This window comes from Myxocyprinus asiaticus, chromosome 45 (assembly GCF_019703515.2).
Source record: "Myxocyprinus asiaticus isolate MX2 ecotype Aquarium Trade chromosome 45, UBuf_Myxa_2, whole genome shotgun sequence".
In the NCBI taxonomy this organism is placed as follows: Eukaryota; Metazoa; Chordata; class Actinopteri; order Cypriniformes; family Catostomidae; genus Myxocyprinus; species Myxocyprinus asiaticus.
The window spans coordinates 21,940,771-21,961,687 of NC_059388.1; the positions used below are offsets into that span (position 1 = coordinate 21,940,771).

General features: G+C 37.6%; 1 protein-coding gene across 1 annotated transcript in view; it reads right to left on the reverse strand.

The window, feature by feature from the left end:
* Nucleotides 1-20,917, reverse strand: part of LOC127434937 (scavenger receptor cysteine-rich type 1 protein M130-like) — a 56,188-nt gene that overhangs the window by 16,654 nt on the left and 18,617 nt on the right. Inside the window, 7 exon segments of the mRNA XM_051687986.1 lie at nt 4,838-4,995; nt 5,207-5,292; nt 5,294-5,519; nt 5,609-5,662; nt 5,665-5,894; nt 5,896-6,295; nt 6,406-6,666. Coding sequence (XP_051543946.1) covers nt 4,838-4,995; nt 5,207-5,292; nt 5,294-5,519; nt 5,609-5,662; nt 5,665-5,894; nt 5,896-6,295; nt 6,406-6,666 — 1,415 coding nt within the window.

Sequence of the window (20,917 nt, forward strand, 5' to 3'; positions counted from 1 at the left end):
CTATAATATGTAATATTGTAACATAATTTATGTGTGTGTGTGTTTATAATATATATATATATATATATATATATATATATATATATATATATATATATATATTAACAGACCACTGCAAAATGATCAGTTTCTCTGAATTTCCTATTTATAGGTATATGTTTGAGTAAAATGAAAATTTTTGTTTTATTCTATAAACTACTGATAACATTTCCCCCAAATTCCAAATACAATATTGTCATTTAGAGCATTTATTTGGAGAAAAAGACAACTGGTCAAAATAACAAAAAAGATGCAGTGTTTTCAGACCTTTAATAGTGCGAAGTTCATATTCATTTTTAAACAACACAATACTAATGTTTCAACTTAGGAAGAGTTCAGAGATCAATATTTGGTGAAATAACCAATCAAAGCTTTCATGCGTTTTGGCATGCTCTCTTCCAGTCTTTCACATTGCTGTTGGGTGACTTTATGTCACTCCTGGTGCAAAAATTCAAGCAGGCTTGTGGCCATCCATCTTCCACTTGATCTCATTTTAGAGGTTTTCAGTGGGGTTCAGGTCTGGAGATTGGGCTGGCCATGACAGGGTCTTGATCTGGTGCTCCTCCATCCACACCTTGATTGACCTAGCTGTGTGGCATGGAGCATTGTCCTGCTGGAAATACCAATCCTCAGAGTTGGGGAACATTGTCAGAGCAGAAGGAAGCTAGTTTTCTTCCAGGATAACCCGATTCCAGCCTTGCTGAAGCATCCCCAAATCATCACTGATCCACCACCAAAATTCACAGTGGGTGCGAGACACTGTGGCTTGTTGGCCTCTCCAGGTCTCCGTCTAACAATTAGATGACCAGGTGTTGGGCAAAGCTGAAAATTGGACTAACCTGAGAAGATGACCTTACTCTAGTCCTCTACGGTCCAATCCATATGGTATTTTGCAAACCTCAGTCTGGCTCTCCTTTGCTTCTCAGTGATGAAGGGCTTTTTTCTAGCTTTGCACGACTTCAGCCCTGCCCCTAGGAGCCTATTTTGAATCGTCCTCGCCATGCACTTCACCCCAGCTGCCGTTTGCCATTCTTTTTATAGGTCACTTGATGTCATCCTACAGTTGTTGAGTGACATTCGAATGAGTTGGCGGTCATCCCAGTCAGTGGAGAGTCGTTTTCGCCCTCTGCCAGTCTGTAGCTTTGTTGTCCCCAATGTCTGCTGCTTGATCATGTTCTTATGAATCGCCGTCTTTGAAATGTTAAGGATGGAAGTAACACCGTCCTGACACATTCATGACTGTAAGTTTAATTGGTGTTCTCTTCTGCAATTCAGAAATATCACATTCTAAACCAATACTGTCATATAAATCATCTTTGAGTTTTGTCCATTTATTTAATTGAAAAAACAAACCTATTTTCTGTTCATTAGTGATGTCATCATGTATGCAACTCTCACCATGATAAATTTCATCAGTGTTCTCTTCTGCAATTCAGACACAACTTATACCATCACATTCTAAACCATCACTACGTAAATCATCTTTGTGAAAGATGTCAAATATCGAGGGGCTAATTATTGACTAATAAATCATCAGCAAATGTTGTTAAATAAACATCAGAAAAAAATCCATACATAGGATAGGGATCTGATAAATAGTTTTACACACAAAATACCAAAAACAAGTTGATGATATCAAGAAGGATTATCAAAACCAGATAAATGTATCAAGAGAAGACAATCACCACCAGGAGAACATTATGGAGAGGTATCAGTCACATCACAATTCTCAAAATGAGTTGAATTAAAGGTGCACTCAGTAATTTTTACCTCATTTTAAAAGTTTTACTTTTTTTTTTTTTATTGTAATTTTGAAACACGTATAAAATCCTAAGCACTCGCATGAGATGAAGACTTCAGTGAAATCAGTAACCTTATAAAAGCTGTTTTATTCTACATGGAGAGGGTCTCCTTATGGGAGCTGCCATTTTAGAATCACATTAACAGCTGAATACTGTTCGCTTAATTTCAGTAACCGCCCTATTATTAGACAATTTTACTCAGGTATTGAATTAATCCTGGATGACTGTGAATTTCGAATTTCTACAATGAAACAGACAACTGAAAACTATTGTGTTTGAATGATGCTGCATCCAATTCGCTAGGTGTCAGTGTAAGTCTAAGATGACATTTTCAAAAACTTTACTGAATGCATCTTTAACATCGGCTCTCATCCAATCACTGTTTGCATAACGCAAATCCGAAGTTAACATGAATCACACATACTGTATAAGAAACTATAAAGCTCAAATTATTGTGCAGGAGACTGAGAAATGTGCACGTAATTAACAGTTGCACTCTGTGAGTGAAGAGTGCTCGAGAAGTCGCAGCTTGGTGTTTATGGTGTTTATTAATAACTGCGTGAGTCCATTCACGACAAGTGAGTTCAATTGTTCCGTTTTCGCTTAAGTTTGATTAGAATAATTGAGTATTTTGTTCATTAATCTAATCAAGATATATGCTGAGTCATGCACACTCCAGTATCATTTACAGACAATTAATAGCATTGTGAAATGATTATTTAAGTTATTTCTGTATGATTTATATGTTATTGTAATACAGAAACTGATATTCCATTATTTGTTTTATATGCATTTATATTTAGAAGAATGGTGATTTATAATTTATAACTTTTCTGTTCATGTTGTTTATATGGAGCCAGGCATGATGTTAAACTTATAAGAGTCTATAAATAAGGTTTCTTTATACATGTAACATCTATTATTGTTTATTTATTGCAGCCACATATATACTCCTAAAAACCCACTATACACATCAATATAAGCTGAGCTGCAACCATTATGTGCCTGAACTATGCCAATGTGACATCACTGCAGTCTAATGTATGTCTGTGCTGTTGAACAAACATTCAGTAAAGTATTTGAACTGATTCTTGCCTCCTGTCTGCTTTCTGACCGACACCCCAGAGTGAGAACTATAGCCTTCTAAGCGCCTGGGGTCCTTTCTCTCACACAGTTACTGAAAAACAATAATTATTATTACCTGGGCACATGGCTCCTACATCCTCCATGTGTTTACAGTCATGTTTTCCCAGACAGGAGAAGAGCAGTTCAACAGGGACGTATCATTCCTCGCACAGTTCACCTCATCCAGCCATATGGGTCCAGAACCAGGACCAAACCAGGCTGGTACCTGCTGGTTACTGAGGGCCACTCCATACTGCAGCTGTCTGCACACCACATGAGCATCTTTAATATCCCAGGAGTCATCACACACTGTTCCCCATGAGCCGCTGTGAAAAACCTCCAGCCTCCCTGCACAGTCTCCTCCAAAACCCACCAGCCTGATGGACCCACGAACTGAGATTAGATATACAGAGAGAGAAAAAGGTAATTGCACATGCACATTAATGACTATTGATGAAAATGGCCAGATATTGTTGTCCTCACCAAGGCAGGTGATTGACAGCTGTTGTGTGGAGCTGCAGTTGAGAGTTTGTGGAGAGCTGCAGTTCCCCAGATGAGCTTCACTCCCAGAACACTGGAAGCCCATCACACACTCATGACTGTGTTCAGGACTGGATGAAGAGGAGCCGTAGAAGTTCAGCACAGAGCCACAGCCCAGCTGTCTGCAGACCACAGAGGATTCATTGAGACTCCAGGAGTCCAGCAGGACTCTCCTCCAGACCTGATGGATGTAAACTTCCACCTCCCCCTCACACTCTCTCTCTCCAGACAACCGCACTCGCCCATCATGAAGAGCCAGAGATGAATCTGAGGGATTGATGTGACATTTAAATATTGATAGTACTATTCATACAACTATAATTTAGTATCATAGTTCTGTACTACTGTACAAAATACTGTACTTTAAGACCACAGTGTCTACATATTTGAGTTTTTCATCTTAAATGTACATATGAAGAGCATATATTTGTCATTCAGTATTTATCTATGAAAAGTGTACTATGAATAAAAAAAAAAATAGTCACCCAAAACTGTGAAAATTATGTAACCTTTTTCTCACCTAAATGTTGTTCCAAACCTATGAAAGTAAATGATGATTTAAGCAAAATTCTTCCAAACATCTCCATTTGCATTCCACAGAAATAAGAATGTCACACAAGTTTGGAACAACGTGAGGGTGAAAAAATAATGATGAATGAATAATTTCTGGGTGAATTACCCCGTTAATATCATGATTTATAGTGTGAAGTGTGCGTACTAGAGCAGATGACTCCAACATCTTGTCTATGAGAATGTTCATCTTGACTCCATGAAGAGATGGGACATTGTGAGTTGTGTTTCATTCCCCAGACAATCAAACACATCAGTCCAGATTTCACCACTTCCCTCTCCAAACCAGTCTGCTCCCACAACAGACACAGCAATCCCACAATTCAGCTGTCTACAGAAGACACTGGCAGCTCTCATATCCATACATCCATCACATACTGTTCCCCACTCATTGAAATATTGACGCTCCACTCTTCCAGAACAGGAATCTGTGCCGTTTACCAGACTGAGCGCTGTGTAACCTAACCACAGATCAGAGAGTAACAAGTAACAGTAGTAACAAGAATAAAGCAGTATAAAACTGTATGTACACATAATGCAACAACTCATTTGTCATGGAAGATTATAATGTGTCAAAAAATAAATAAAAAGGGACATTGATACTTAAACAGAACACATTAGTCCCGCGTTGCTAACACTGGTACAATTATATTTGTGTGAAGATACTGAACAGGATGAAATCTGAGATTCGTTGCCTCTACACTGAATCTTTCTGTCCACATCTGACCCTCTCCTTTGCCAAAAGCAGCTGCTCCCAGCACCTGTACAGGAGCCCCACAGTCCAGCTCTCTACACACAACCTCTGCATCCTGCTGGTCAAAGGCAGCATCACACACTGAAACCCACGTGTTCTCATGAAGTATCTCTAATCTCCCAGAGCACAGATGAGACCCAGCAGCAAGTCTGGAACGTTTGTGGCCTGTTTATATGAAAGAAAAAATGTACACAGTAGACAAAAACACACGGTGAGCTAATTTTTATTGTATTTTTTTTTTTTTTTTTTTAAAGGTTCTAAATGTGTGACAAAATGGATTTATCTTAAATACAGTATACTGTATATTCTCAAATAATTGAAACAAGACTTGATTTCATAGTGAATCTGACACAATAGTATTATTAGTATTATTCACCTGAACAGATGACCCCAGCATCAAAGTTGTGAGGACAGATAGGTAAATTCCATCCTTCTGATTGACAGTTCTTTAGTGTAGACTGATCCAGTACATAATAAATTAGCCATCCAGATTGGTCCTGATCCCGTTCCAAAATGAGCATCACCCAAAGCATCTACAGGCTCCCCACAGTCCAGTTCTCTACACACCACTGCAGCTTCAGTCATATTCCAACCTCCATCGCACACTGTTCCCCACTTTCCTCTATGAAGAACCTCCACTCTACCAGCACAGGGACTGTTACCATTAACCAGTCTCACATTTTTTGGGTCTAAATAAGAAGGAAATACAATGAGAGAAAAAAGGAGGGTTTTCAGACATATTTACAAGACATTACTCACGTATTAATTTAATTCTTACCAGCGCACAGAAGCCCCTCATCATTTTCATGGGAGCAGTTGTTTTCGAGTGAAGATGATTTGGACAGAGGTGAATCTGAGATTCGTTGCCTCTACACTGAATCTCTTCTGTCCACATCTGACCCTCTCCTTTGCCAAAAGCAGCTGCTCCCATCACCTGTACAGGAGCCCCACAGTCCAGCTCTCTACACACACACACAACCTCTGCATCCTGCTGGTCAAAGGCAGCATCACACACTGAAACCCACGTGTTTCCATCAAGTACCTCTAATCTCCCAGAGCAGCGAGCCTGCCTGACACCTGTAAAATAGCATGGAACATTTTAAAAACAGAGTTTGAATACAGTTTATGTGATAAGATGAAATTTTGAGCTTACCTGCGCAAAAGACTCCAGCATCTTTACTATGATCACAGTCATAAGGTCATTCTACTAATCCACAGTTTTTCAGTGTGGACTCTGATCCAGTACACATTGAATTATTCATCCAGATTGGTCCTGATCCTGGTCCAAAATGAGCTTCACTCAAAGCATCTACAGGTTCTCCACAGTCCAGCTCTCTACACACCACTGCAGCATCAGCCATATCCCAGCCTTGATCACACACTGTTCCCCACTGTCCTCTATGAAGAACCTCCACTCTACCAGCACAGGGACTGTTACCACCAACCAACCTCACATTCATTATGTCTGTCAATGTCAGAGAAAGAAAAAGAGAGAGAAAGAGTGAATGAAGACTGAAATGTTACTATTAAATTAAATAATAATCTGCTCTGTTTATTTTTTGTTGTAACTCCTACCTGCACACACCAGTCCAACGTTGTTTTCATGTGAACAGTTGTTTTCATTTGATGGTGATGTTGGACAGAATTGAATCTGAGATTCGTTGCCTCTACACTGAATCTCTTCTGTCCACATCTGTCCCTCTCCTTTGCCAAAAGCAGCTGCTCCCAGCACCTGTACAGGAGCCCCACAGTCCAGCTCTCTACACACAACCTCTGCATCCTGCTGGTCAAAGGCAGCATCACACACTGAAACCCACGTCTTCTCATGAAGTATCTCTAATCTCCCAGAACACAACTGAGCCCATCAACAAGTCTGGATTCTTTGTGCTCTGTGTATTTTATAAAACAAAACAGATAAAAAAAGATTCAGACTGGCATGTTTCAGAATATATGTAATACAACATTACATTTGTACAACATATACAACATTTACAACATATAATTTTTTAATCATATGAAAAGAGTAAAATATCTAAAAAAAAAAAAAAAAAAAACCATAATAAAAGCATGACATGTGTCAAATTAGATTTACCCCTCACATTGTCTTTGTGACAATTGGACATTTTCAATAGGTAATAAAGTTGTTCACACAGGACAAATTTGTTTGAACAATTGATCCATGACCGGACAGTTCGAATTTCCTTTCAAAGAGCCGAAAAAAAAATCATTCATCTATCGAAACATCTACTGTATCTCTTTTACCTGAGCAAATGACTCCAGCATTATCTTTGTGTTCACATAAAGGTTTACCAAATCCTGTTGATCCACATTTCTTTAGTGTCAACTTGGATCCAGTACATAATACAACACTCATCCAGACTGGTCCTGATCCAGATCCAAAATATGCACTGTCAAGAGCACACCCACCTGAGAGGAAGAATGGGTAGAGCCGGGGGAGAGAGAGACAGGAGTGTTACTACACCCCCGAGGCCGGGGCACCGGAACAACACAACCACCAAACAACTTCAGTGACAAATCAGAGGAGGCATTTTTGATTTTCACCATATATATATAAAACATCAGCACTGATGAAAAGGACTCCTCCTCCACCTTACAGAGACACTTCACTGAGGGTGCACACACATGCCAGAGGGAAGATGAAGTCACACATTTTATGGGAAACACTGCAGTTTATATGTAGCATCAGAACACCTGCTGAGATACAGACACTGATAACAGCTTACTTCAAACTTTGATTTTACACTCAAAAACAAATAATTTTCTCACATTTAATAACATCACTGTAAATAATGCAATGCAATGTAAATATATATACATTAAAAAACTTAATCTTGGTTGTTCCGTGAATACACATACCAAGAGCACAGCATATGACTATACAGCATGAATACACAAGAATGAGATAATATATATATATATATATATATATATATATATATATATATATATATATATATATATATATATATATATATCTTGTTTGTTTGTTTGTTTAATCAAAAGAGCAATAGAGAAAACATGATCAAACTTTGTTCCATACTGTATGAAAGGCAAATGTATTTACAAGGGTAATACTAGTTTCAATCTGAAGATGACAGTAAAAGTTAGTCTAAGTTCTAATATAGAATATTCCAGGATACTTTCAGTTATTCAAACATAATACTGATAATCAAGCTTGTTATTTGGGTGATGGCTTAAATTGCATTCTAGCATGTACAAGAATGGAAGAAATTGAAAATCTAAGGGATGTCTTGAGAAAGAGAAATGTTGCTGAGCCCACTGTAACATAAAAAGGTGAGATTAAACAACACAGGCCTACACATTTACTTTTTTCTTTGTTGATGTTGTCTCTTCAAACTTTATTGCAGAATGCTGTGCCATATTTTAAAGAGTCACATGGTGCTTCTCAACCCTCGTTTCCTCGCCGTTCCGTCCTCTAGCCCAGTGGTTCTCAACCAGGGGGCCTGGACCCACTAGGGGGCCTCAAGATGACTTAAAATTAATTTAAAATAATAAATATTAAAATAATTAAAATATTCCAACTTTATTAAAATGCTAAAAAAATACTTTAAGATGTATGCCCACGAATGATCAACAGACTCTATCTGAAACTTCTAGAATAAAAAATTATCCATGATTAATTATTTTAATCAGACACATCTAGTTTGGACAGTTGTGGTCATTGGAGTCAAAAAGGTTGAAAACCACTGCTCTAGCCCATGCAATTGCAGATGAATGTTTGATGTGTTCTTGGTCTGTCACCACTGGAGGGCAATGCACGTGTGGGAGTGGAATTGGACAGGTGTTATTTAACAGGTGTATTCAACATATTCAGGCCGCCCCTCTACAGCGCTCGGCCCTTCAGTGTATTGTCTCTTAACCTGCAGTGTTACTCCGACCTCTTTTGGAGATTCCCTCTATTTGGAGGTCTCCGCCTGCAGCTAAACCTACATGGAGCTATCAAGCGCCTTGTGTCTCATAAAGTGGGCAGAACATTTCAGCGAAAAAACGTCTGGTGAAAAAGGAGCTGGATTCAGCCTCGTACTTACTGAGACGGGTATAGCTGCAGGCATATCTCCAAAAAGGGGCAGGAGTTCCAAACTGCCAGCAAAGATATAGGGAGCAGTGTTGCCAAACTCTACCCTCGAAAGTATTTTTTTTTTTTTTTTTTTTTTTACAAAAGTCGCTAAATAAGAAAACTCATTATATATTATGTAGGAATAGATGCATGCCGGAGACCTCCCAATGGGGGCGGAATCTCCAGAAGAGGGCGGGGTTACACCATTAGGGGCTGCCTGTATCTTTAATCGTGATTTGGAGCTATACCTGCAGCTATACCCTTCTCCTTTATATACAGGTGCATCTCAATAAATTAGAATGTCGTGGAAAAGTTCATTTATTTCAGTAATTCAACTCAAATTGTGAAACTCGTGTATTAAATAAATTCAATGCACACAGACTGAAGTAGTTTAAGTCTTTGGTTCTTTTAATTGTGATGATTTTGGCTCACATTTAACAAAAACCCACCAATTCACTATCTCAAAAAATTAGAATATGGTGACATGCCAATCAGCTAATCAACTCAAAACACCTGCAAAGGTTTCCTGAGCCTTCAAAATGGTCTCTCAGTTTGGTTCACTAGGCTACACCATCATGGGGAAGACTGCTGATCTGACAGTTGTCCAGAAGACAATCATTGACACCCTTCACAAGGAGGGTAAGCCACAAACATTCATTGCCAAAGAAGCTGGCTGTTCACAGAGTGCTGTATCCAAGCATGTTAACAGAAAGTTGAGTGGAAGGAAAAAGTGTGGAAGAAAAAGATGCACAACCAACCGAGAGAACCGCAGCCTTATGAGGATTGTCAAGCAAAATCGATTCAAGAACTTCACAAGGAATGGACTGAGGCTGGGGTCAAGGCATCAAGAGCCACCACACACAGATGTGTCAGGGAATTTGGCTACAGTTGTCGTATTCCTCTTGTTAAGCCACTCCTGAACCACAGACAACGTCAGAGGCGTCTTACCTGGGCTAAGGAAAAGAAGAACTGGACTGTTGCCCAGTGGTCCAAAGTCCTCTTTTCAGATGAGAGCAAGTTTTGTATTTCATTTGGAAACCAAGGTCCTAGAGTCTGGAGGAAGGGTGGAGAAGCTCATAGCCCAAGTTTCTTGAAGTCCAGTGTTAAGTTTCCACATTCTGTGATGATTTGGGGTGCAATGTCATCTGCTGGTGTTGGTCCATTGTGTTTTTTGAAAACCAAAGTCACTGCACCCATTTACCAAGAAATTTTGGAGCACTTCATGCTTCCTTCTGCTGACCAGCTTTTTAAAGATGCTGATTTCACCTGCCAGGATTTGGCACCTGCCCACACTGCCAAAAGCACCAAAAGTTGGTTAAATGACCATGGTGTTGGTGTGCTTGACTGGCCAGCAAACTCACCAGACCTGAACCCCATAGAGAATCTATGGGGTATTGTCAAGAGGAAAATGAGAAACAAGAGACCAAAAAATGCAGATGAGCTGAAGGCCACTGTCAAAGAAACCTGGGCTTCCATACCACCTCAGCAGTGCCACAAAATGATCACCTCCATGCCACGCCGAATTGAGGCAGTAATTAAAGCAAAATGAGCCCCTACCAAGTATTGAGTACATATACATTAAATGAACATACCTTCCAGAAGGCCAATAATTCACTAAAAATGTTTTTTTTTATTGGTCTTATGATGTATTCTAATTTTTTGAGATAGTGAATTGGTGGGTTTTTGTTAAATGTGAGCCAAAATCATCACAATTAAAAGAACCAAAGACTTAAACTACTTCAGTCTGTGTGCATTGAATTTATTTAATACACGAGTTTCACAATTTGAGTTGAATTACTGAAATAAATGAACTTTTCCACAACATTCTAATTTATTGAGATGCACCTGTATATGGGCCTACGTATGTATGTGTATATTATTAAAAAAAAATATCAAAATGGGCACAAAACAAGTTCACCGACAAAGTGTATTTTACAGCAGCAGCCATAAAACAGCTTTACATAAATCTTCTAAGTGGTAAATTAATTGATCCATATTTAGCAATGTAAGGGGCATTCAGTTTTGGCAACAGACACATTCCTAGTGTTGCAAATGAGTCCATATGCATGTGCTTTTGATCGGAAAAGGGTTTTGCACTCGCAGTATGCTTAGTGGTCAATGCACATTTTGTTAGATCTGACTTCTTAACACATAGCCTGACTTTGTGTGTGTGTTTAATAATTAATTGCCCAAAATCGCAAAAAAAAAAAAAAAAAAAAAAAAAAACGGCAAGTATATTTAAAAATAGCCAAAATAGCTCCTTGTCAGAAAACATCATTAAAAGTTGCAGCAACTATGAGAAAATCACTCAATTTGGTGACGAATTCCCCAACTTGACAACACTGATAGGAAGCCCCTAACCCTCTCCCTGACCTTAACCATGAGTGGAAGTGATGCCCCCTTTTGAAGTTGGCGCAACCCCCTTCTGGAGTAATCCTGCCCTCTTTTGGAGATTCTGCCCCCATTTGAAGATCTCTGGCCTGCATCTATACCTACTTGTATCTACTTGTGTTTCAGAGATATTTGGTTTCACTTGTCAGAGCTCACTTGAATATTCATGAGTTTCCTCAACATGCGTGTAGAACCGAAAAATGTCAGTCCATGCTCCTCACATCTCAACATGAACACCTCTGATGGATTATTTTGAAACTGTAAATTTCAGTGTCTAAGTTAAGCCTAAACTACAATTGTTCTCATTTTTGGAACAGTTTTATAGTTTGTAATTTGTGGTTTTGATTAGTCTGTACGTTTTGAGCAGATTTGTCTGAATGATTACAGCCATGTTACTCAGATTAGGCATAAACAACTAAACCACAGCTATTTCTGTTCTTCATTGTGTTCTTCTGTTGTATCTTGTTATAACTGTTGGGAATTATTGCAAAATGTTGTAATTTGTATAATATTCTCCTCAAAAATGTGTTTATTAACAGCAAATGTGTAAAGGGCATCACATGGAAATATGCAAGGCAAAAATTTCTGGTAGAAAAAGAAATAAGTAAAAAACTCAATATACATCATCTGAAAAAAGTCTTAACACCTTTTGGCAATATTACTTTGTAAATGTAGGCTTATCTTTGTTTGTAAAATGTTCACACTTAATATGGAGACATGACCATTTTTTTTTTTCATGCAATGAGAAGCAATGCAGTTCTTCAGTGTATGACTGCCTTTCACACAATGTACCATTAGATATCAATTCATGTATGGCATTTGTGTGCCAAATATGTAGTTATTATGATCAATACTGAATGCATAAAATGTTGATATGTGTTGTTCTTGTTCTGATGACACATTCTTATTTTGCAGGATGCAGAAGCTGTTCAAATCTTGCATTGATGCAGGAAGACAGACCAGCAGCTACTACAAGAATCAGGAATGTCATCATCACCAGTAACATAAAATACACATTGATTTGCCATTGTTTTCACAGAAGACATAAACTATACCTGTTTATGCAGGATGTTTGGAGACAATGAGTGGACACTTGAGTGTATTGTTAATGTATGAATACATTTATCATTTCAGTTGACCTTACAGCGTTAAAATGTGTATTAATTTGATATTTTCTTATGAAAAGTGATAAAAATGCATTATCCTAGAAGTTATGGGGTTAGTAAAAGAAAAAATGCTCTCACAAGGCCTTTGGAAATAAGTTCCAGGGGGACAAATATAGGCCATCAAGAAAAAGTAAAATGAACACTGATGCATACTCATGTGATGTCTATTTCATTGTCTTTTTCATATTGAATATGAGAGCAGCTGTGACTGGTACCACTGACAATGTGTGATTCAAGCAAATATGGAGGCTGTTTTCATTTGTCCAGGGTGCCAAGGCCTTGTTTTAATAAACCATTATCTGGAACGCACATAATCTTGTGTTTTATTCCACATATTGCTTTTGAGTTTTCCTTATCTTTCCAATATGAGCTTTAAGAGGTTTTCTCTACTCTAATGGTAACATTTTATTTCATAACACTAATATTTATAAAACATAAAATGAAGAAGACCAGAATCGGCATGCCTTTGGTATGTATTATGGATGATTTTATCACACTTGCAAAATGGCAATACTTAATGAGATTTGCAAATGTTAAACGGTCAGAACAGGGTAAGATAACACATGGATTATTAGATGTTAAGATGCTTTCACATATATCAATTTTAAGACCATTTTAGACAATGAAATGAGATGGCAGTAGGATATCAATGATTTTCACATGGGTCAGACATGTTTTGAAGGAACTGACATCAGGGACTATTTCATGTTCATGGCACTTGGCCAATAGTTGTAAAGTTTTTACAAAATGAACAAAAAAGAAATTAAGGTTGACAGAATAATCACACCAGGGTAGGTCAGAAGCATTTTTATTAAAATATGTAGTTGACATGAAATTTCAAGCAGTGACAGCTCGTCTTATTTAAAGTACATAACATTAAAGGAAATTACATTTGTACTTTTTAAAATTTATTTGTCACCCCACATTTTTAAAAGGCTTAAATGTGATTTAAACTGCTGTAAAGTGAATATAAAATAAAACTAAAATTTTCACATGTACAGTATGTGTGTGTGTACGATTATAGTGTCACCCCTTCCCCTCTCCCAGTTAAAAACTTTAAAATACTCATGATATCTTTTTGCAACTCTATAACCTGTAAATCCACTTCGTTAGCTAATTACACTTTGACATCAACACTATAGATATCTATATAGAAAACGCTAGACCGGAAGTTCAAAGACAACATTTTCAAGATGTCTGCGCACTAGTTTTTCTGGCGCATAAGGTGAATAGAGTAGACACACAGGAATACATGATAGGACTGAACTGATGACTGCTTTTCTATGTGGGGGAACTTTTTTGTTTTACATTAATATAAGTTACAAATAAAAATTAAACTAAACAATAAACTAAATACAAATTTAAATAAGCATGTAACATTCTGTATGAAAGCTTTGCAATAACAAAAACATGAGACACTGATGCTTTTGTATCAAAATATTTCTCACAAACTCATCCCAGGTCCAGTAACTGTAATATTTCACAAACAGAGGCAATGGGTGTGGCCATTGAGTCATACAGTCCCTTCCTCTTTGTTTGGCACATTTCCCACATCATCACAATCTGTTAAAAAGCAAAAACAAATGAATATTATTGAATAAAAATGTCATAAAGTTAAATAAAGGCTTTTTTATCTTGACTACGTAAGTGCCTTTTTTCTCTTTTTTTATGAGTTATGTCACCTCTTTTTCCACTGAGCACCAGTGGCTTTACATTTTTGACACTTTTGAGTTTGAAGCACTTAGTTATTTCTTCTCATATTATTCAACGTTGTAATTGTACCAATATTTAAAACTGATTCCATTTAAATAAACAAAATAACTTAAAATGTATATGTCAAGATGATAGACATCAGAATACTCATCATTAAATGACATAAAAGTGTTTATGATAATCTACCTGTCTCTCACATTTTTGTTGAATTCTACATATCATCACAGTCATCCTGAGCTCCATCTGATACAAATATGAAATTACATAGAAAATGAATTATTACACCGAATAATGCCATGAGATAATTGCTGGAAAAATATGTGTGTTTAACAATCAAAGAAAAAATGTAAAACTATTGCAGTTGAGTGCAGTAAAGTAATAATATGTGCAGTTCTGTGTGACTAACCCATTACACCTAGCACACTAACATACTACTCAACTGCAGCATGTGCATACTATGAAAATAGAGTGCAAAAGTGCCCGCTGACTTCATCAGCCATCTTGGTGTTGGAATTATTTTTCCCATTCTTTCTTTTTTTTTTTTTTTTTTTCCCATAGGGTTTTCATAAAATCCTTCAGAAAAGGAGTTCTAAGACATGAAACAAAACAACCAGCTCTGAGGTGAATCACAACATTACAAGCTGTGAATTGAAGCAAAAGAAGTATTTAAAACACAAAACGGACAAAAAGAGGGCACGAACTTCATCAAATCAAATCACTTTTATTGTCACACAACCATAAGCACAAGTGCAACAGTGGGTGAAATTCTTGGGTGCAGTACTGAGCAACATAGCAGTCATGACAGTGATGAGACATATACCAATTTACCATAAACATAAGATTTACACAACACAATTTACATATCTAATATACACATAATTACACAACACAATAATAATATACAATATACAGTATACATTACACACAATGTAGAATACAGTTACACAAAATATAGAATACACATACAATAAAAATAGTATATAAAGTATATATAAAATATACAGTAGGTTGTATTGTACTGTATTGACATTCAGGCTGTCGGTTGATAGTCAGTTGTCAGTGTGTTGTTAAGAGAGAATATAATTTATGACAGTCCGGTGTGAGATAATAAGATTAATAAAGTGCAGTGCTGATGTATATTGATCGTGAGAGATCAAGAGTTCAGAAGTCTGATTGCTTGGGGGAAGAAGTTGTCATGGAGTCAGCTGGTGCGGGTCCTGATGCTGCGATACTGCCTGCCTGATGGTAGCAGTGAGAACAGCCCATGGCTCGGGTGACTGGAGTCTCTGATGATCCTCCGAGCTTTTTTCACACACCGCTTGGTATATATGTCCTGGAGGGAGGGAAGCTCACCTCCGATGATGTGTCTGGCAGTTCGCACCACACTTTGCAGGGCTTTGCGGTTGTGGGCGGTGCTATTGCCAAACCAGGCAGTGATGCAGCCAGTCAGGATGTTCTCTACAGTGCTGGTGTAGAACCGTGTGAGGATGTGGCGGTTCATTCCAAACTTCCTCAGCCATCTCAGGAAGAAGAGGTGCTGATGAGCCTTCTTCACAATGGCCTCAGTGTGGATGGACCATGTGAGTTCCTCTGTGATGTGGACACCGAGGAACTTGAAGCTGCTGACTCTCTCCACTGGTGCTCCATTGATGGTGATGGGACTGTGTTCTCTGTCTTTTCTCCTGAAGTCCACCACAAGCTCCTTGGTCTTGCTGACGTGGAGGGAGAGGTTGTGCTCCTGACACCAGCTTGTCAGAGTGTGCACCTCCTCTCTGTAGGTGATCAGACCTACCACCGTCGTATCATCAGCAAATTTAATAATGGCATTGGAGCTGTGTGTTGCTACACAGTCATGTGTGTACAGGGAATACAGGAGTGGGCTGAGAACACAGCCCTGCGGGGCTACAGTGTTGAGGAGATGTTGCTGCCCATTCTAACCACCTGGCATCTGTTTGACAGGAAGTTCAGGATCCAGCTGCACAGCAAGCTGTTTAAGCCCAGAGCCCAGAGTTTCTCATCAATCTGGGAGGGCACTATGGTGTTGAATGCTGAGCTGTAGTCTACAAACAGCATTCTCACATAACTGTACCTTTTTTCCAGGTGGGAGAGAGCAGTGTGTAGTGTAGATGCAATGGCATCATCAGTGGAGCGGTTGTTGCGGTAAGCAAACTGCAGTGAGTCCAGTGAGGCAGGCAGCACAGAGAAGATGTTGATTAGTCTCTACATGATTAGTCTCTCAAAGCATTTGCTGATGATGGGGGAGATGATGGGATGAGCAAGTGATTTTGGATTGCTTTGGTACAGGCACAATGGTGGACGTTTTGAAGCATGAGGGTACTCCAGACAAGGAGAGGGAATGAAGGAACTATCTAATGAAGCATTGCAAATTATGTAAATTTAAAACAGTGGAAAAATATAAAAACAATTGATGTAAAGTTATATAAGTATAGAGGCAATATATTTACATTTTATTGCAATATATTGAGATATAGGCAAATATATAGGTAGTTTGAGATTGACTCAAATCATTCACATAACGTCAGGGGAGCGGATGGTCATAGAAGAGCTCATTTGATCTTTTCTCTTCAGGATCATGTGTGGTTCTTCAACAGGAATTTCACTATTATACACGATTTTTATAAAATGTTAAGGTTGAAGTATGTCACAGTCTGATGACTTCAGCAGAAGCATACACCAGCCTTGGAGCTCACAGCAGTTCTGTCTTTAAACGTTTATAAATTATAAAAAATTACTTTATATTGATAGAAAATAAATGGTGTTTTTACTTCTGGAACCAGAATGTTGGCTATATTTTCTGTATGCACTGAATACTTGGATGAACTACTTGTGCAGTATACAACCAGCGTTCACTGCATGAAATAGTGTTTCCAACATCGCAATGGGCTCAGCTTGACTTTCCATTTCCAGTTTAACGAATAAACCTGAAACAGTATCTACCAAAATTTTATACATCTCTTTCTTGACTCATTATTTGAATGGATTGCTTAAAGTTAAAACATTTTTACTCAAATTGAATTAAAAATCCAAAATAACCATATTTATTCAAGATGATAACGAGGTGAGTGCACAGTTTGCTCAGCTTTCTAAATGGGGACATACCATAGACTTCTATTGTTTTTATATAAAGCAAATTCACCTGAAGTTCACTCAGGAAACTCTGGCACAAGCTGACAGGTTCCTTTCATGTAATCTTGGCAGCCAGTCACCTCGCTTTTACCAATTACATCAAACATTTAAATAAACCTTACCTCGGTGTGTTTCTGCTGGTCTCACCTCGTAAGCTACACTCTTAGAAAAAAGGTTATTTGGGGTTCTATATAGAACCCTAGGGTTCTTTACTCAGCTCCAAAGAACCTTTTTGCCAAAAAGGTTCTATTTACAAAGATTTACACAAAAAAAAAAAAAAAAAAAAAAAAAAAAAGAGTTACACAAAAGGGTTCTTTAGGCTGACAATTGCTTAATGTGAGTATGTATGTAGCCCATGTATGTATGTATGTTTGAATGTATGTATGTATGTATGTATGTATATGTATAATTTACATTATTAAAATTGTATTTATAAATAGTTTTGGACAATACACAACAACACTTTTGCAGCATTTTATACTGCAGAAAAAAAATTTACAATTTACTTCTTCAGCTCAGGGTTTAATTAGAAAATGATAAATTACAGTTCTCTTTAAGAGGACATTATCTCAGTATCAATATACAGTCTACGGTACAGTCTATTCTTGACTAATAATTCAACAACAGATGCATAAACTTGTGTTTATCATAAACAGCAAACAACTTGAGCGTATAGCACTGGTTATTTTTGGTCCTATCTACACAGCACCAAACCGCATTTAAAGGAATAGTTCACCCAAAAATGAAAATTTGCTGATAATTTACTCACCCTCAGGCCATCCAAAATGTATCTGAGTTTCTTTCTTCATCAAAACAGAATTTAAGATTTTTAGGATTTCATTTCAGGCCTCCTCCTCTAAACAATGCAAGTGAATGTACTCCATTTTTGACGGTCCAAAATGCATATTTATGGTGCATCAAAATAATCCACACGACTCGACAAATACGTTCTTCTGAACCCAAAGGATTGATTATTTTTTAGAAACAAAACAATACTTATATACTTTTTAACTACAAATGTTCGCTTCCATACATCCCTGTGACGCATGATCATGAGAGGGATGACATAAGCTTGTTGGTAAGGTCACACCTCATGTGAAGGAGGCGGCCGGAAGCATGTCATTGTTTACAAGAGAAACTTGCACAGACCACAGACCAAGTGCCGTTCACAAACCAAAACAGTCCAAAACAATTTCAAAACAATATAAAATAAAATAAAAAAATAAAAAATGTCCAAACAATAATAATTTAAAAAAACATTACCGCAGAAAATAACCATCCTTTATTTCGGAGCAATGCCGCTGCATTATCTACTTGTGCTTTTTCTTTAGCAGAAATATATATATATATGACTGTCAGGAATACAAGCCACACAAGTTGTAGTTAGTGAAATCAAGTACGAGAGCGTTTACTGAGATTCACAGGATTTACACTGTGAGATCAATGGTACAGGTGATATCACATAGAAGAGAAGCTTCACAAACTTATTTATGCAGGCAGTGATGAGCGAGTGAATTGAGTGCTGGTGCAGTGAATTCGAAATCGGCTGATGAGAAGCGGAGCGTTGAGGGAGGTGCAGAGCCCGAGGGAGGCGTGACAATTGACAAAGTTTTCACACATACCTGAGTTCACTGGAAAAACAGCACGGGCACAGCCGATGAATTCAGATATCAACCCTTTGTTTCTTTCCATGGTCTGAATGGGGTAAAATGTTCACTGCACACCCTCCAATATTTGAGAGAATATAGGGGTGTACTGATATCCAGGTTCAGCGCGATAAGCCAGAGCTTCAATCGCTTATGATCATGTATAGGCAATCGATGAAAAGTTAATATTTTTCCCGGCGTGCCTTTTCTTTTGGATTTCTGAAGGTTGAAGCATCCAGGATACACACGCCAAATGACCATTTTTAACAATATACTTATACATATATAAATCTACAGCAAAGACAATTAAATTTTGTACAGCGCTGCTCCTCTTGTAAACAATGACACGTTTCCTGGCTCCTCCTCCACGTGACGCGTGACCTTACCAACGAGCTTACATCATCCATCTCATGAGCTCACGTCACTGAGATGTACGGAAGCGAACATTTGTAGTTAAAAAGTATATAAGTATTGTTTTGTTTCTAAAAATATCAATCGTTTGGGTTCAGAAGGACTTTATTTTTCGACTGGAGTCGTGTGGATTATTCTGATGCACCCTAAATATGCATTTTGGACCGTCAAAAAATGGAGTACATTCACTTGCATTGTTTAAAGGAGGAGGCCTGAAATGAAATCCTAAAAATTCTGTTTTGATGAAGAAAGAAACTCAGATACATCTTGGATGGCCTGAGGGTGAGTAAATTATCAGCAAATCTTCATTTTTGGGTGAACTATTCCTTTAAGCTGCTCGCTCGAAGACAAGTGATCAAAACGCGGGAACATCCTATTTTAAATTTGAACGGTCACGGAAAGTCGGTTGAGCTGAAAGCTTGAGAGGGCGATATTACCCTAGTAAGTGAGAAATATATTAATTTGTTGATTAATATTCTGTTATTTTTTATTTATTTTGACATAACTCCTTGTCAAAATAAATTTTAGCAAGCACAAAGATGAAAAGTCGAGAAAACTGTTTCGTCCAGGCCTGCAATACTCTCCGCCAAGAGGTTAGTAATTTCAAACTTGAATCAATAAAACCGAATCACTCTTCAGTCATAATCCTGATGACATGTTATGTTATAATTTACTTTTCTTTCCACCTAATAGAAAACATGGGAAAAACGAAACAAGTTTCCAGGAGTACATCACAGCCAAACATTGAATTAAGCACACTACACTGATTAAAGGGAATATCAAATGTCTAATGTCAAAGAGAGGAAGTCATGGAAATGTTTAAATTTTTCTACTTGTGATTATTTGGTGCTTTTAGTTTTATTGTAGTTTACAAAAATATAATAATAATGCATTTTTTCATTATGAATGTTTTTGTTTTTTAGCAAAGACCATCACTAAACCCAGAGCACATCTGCAGTTCTGGCCATCAACATCATCAGAGCATTGACAAATGGAAGTCAAAAACAAAACAATGACATAAACAATGTCATAAAAGGTATAGCTTTTCCCTATTTCTCATTATTTTGTATTGTAAGATTTTTATGATGCTAAAAATATATAAATTTCTGTTTGCAGTGGCTCTGGATTGCAGCATTACTCATTTCTTCATACAGATACAGTAAAACACAACACTCTTCTTCATGTAAGTTTTAAGCTGTAATTTAGAGAGATCCCTTACAAAAATCTAAACTAGCCGCAAACTTTGCAGCAAATTTGCTGCTTGTTATTTTCACATGCAAATGAGCTTTTGATTCACAGCAAATGTTTGCCAGAAGTTTGCAGCTCTTCGCCGGTAGTGGTGAACTTCCGGCAAACCTTTGGCAACAATGGACAATGTGCCGCAAGTTTGCTGCAAGGCTAATTTGAATTATCAGTGGCGAATTTGCATGAACTCTTGATTTCCATAAGGGATACCAATTTCTTTCTGTTTTTAATTACTCTGAATACTGACAGCATGTCTATTTCATGTTTCT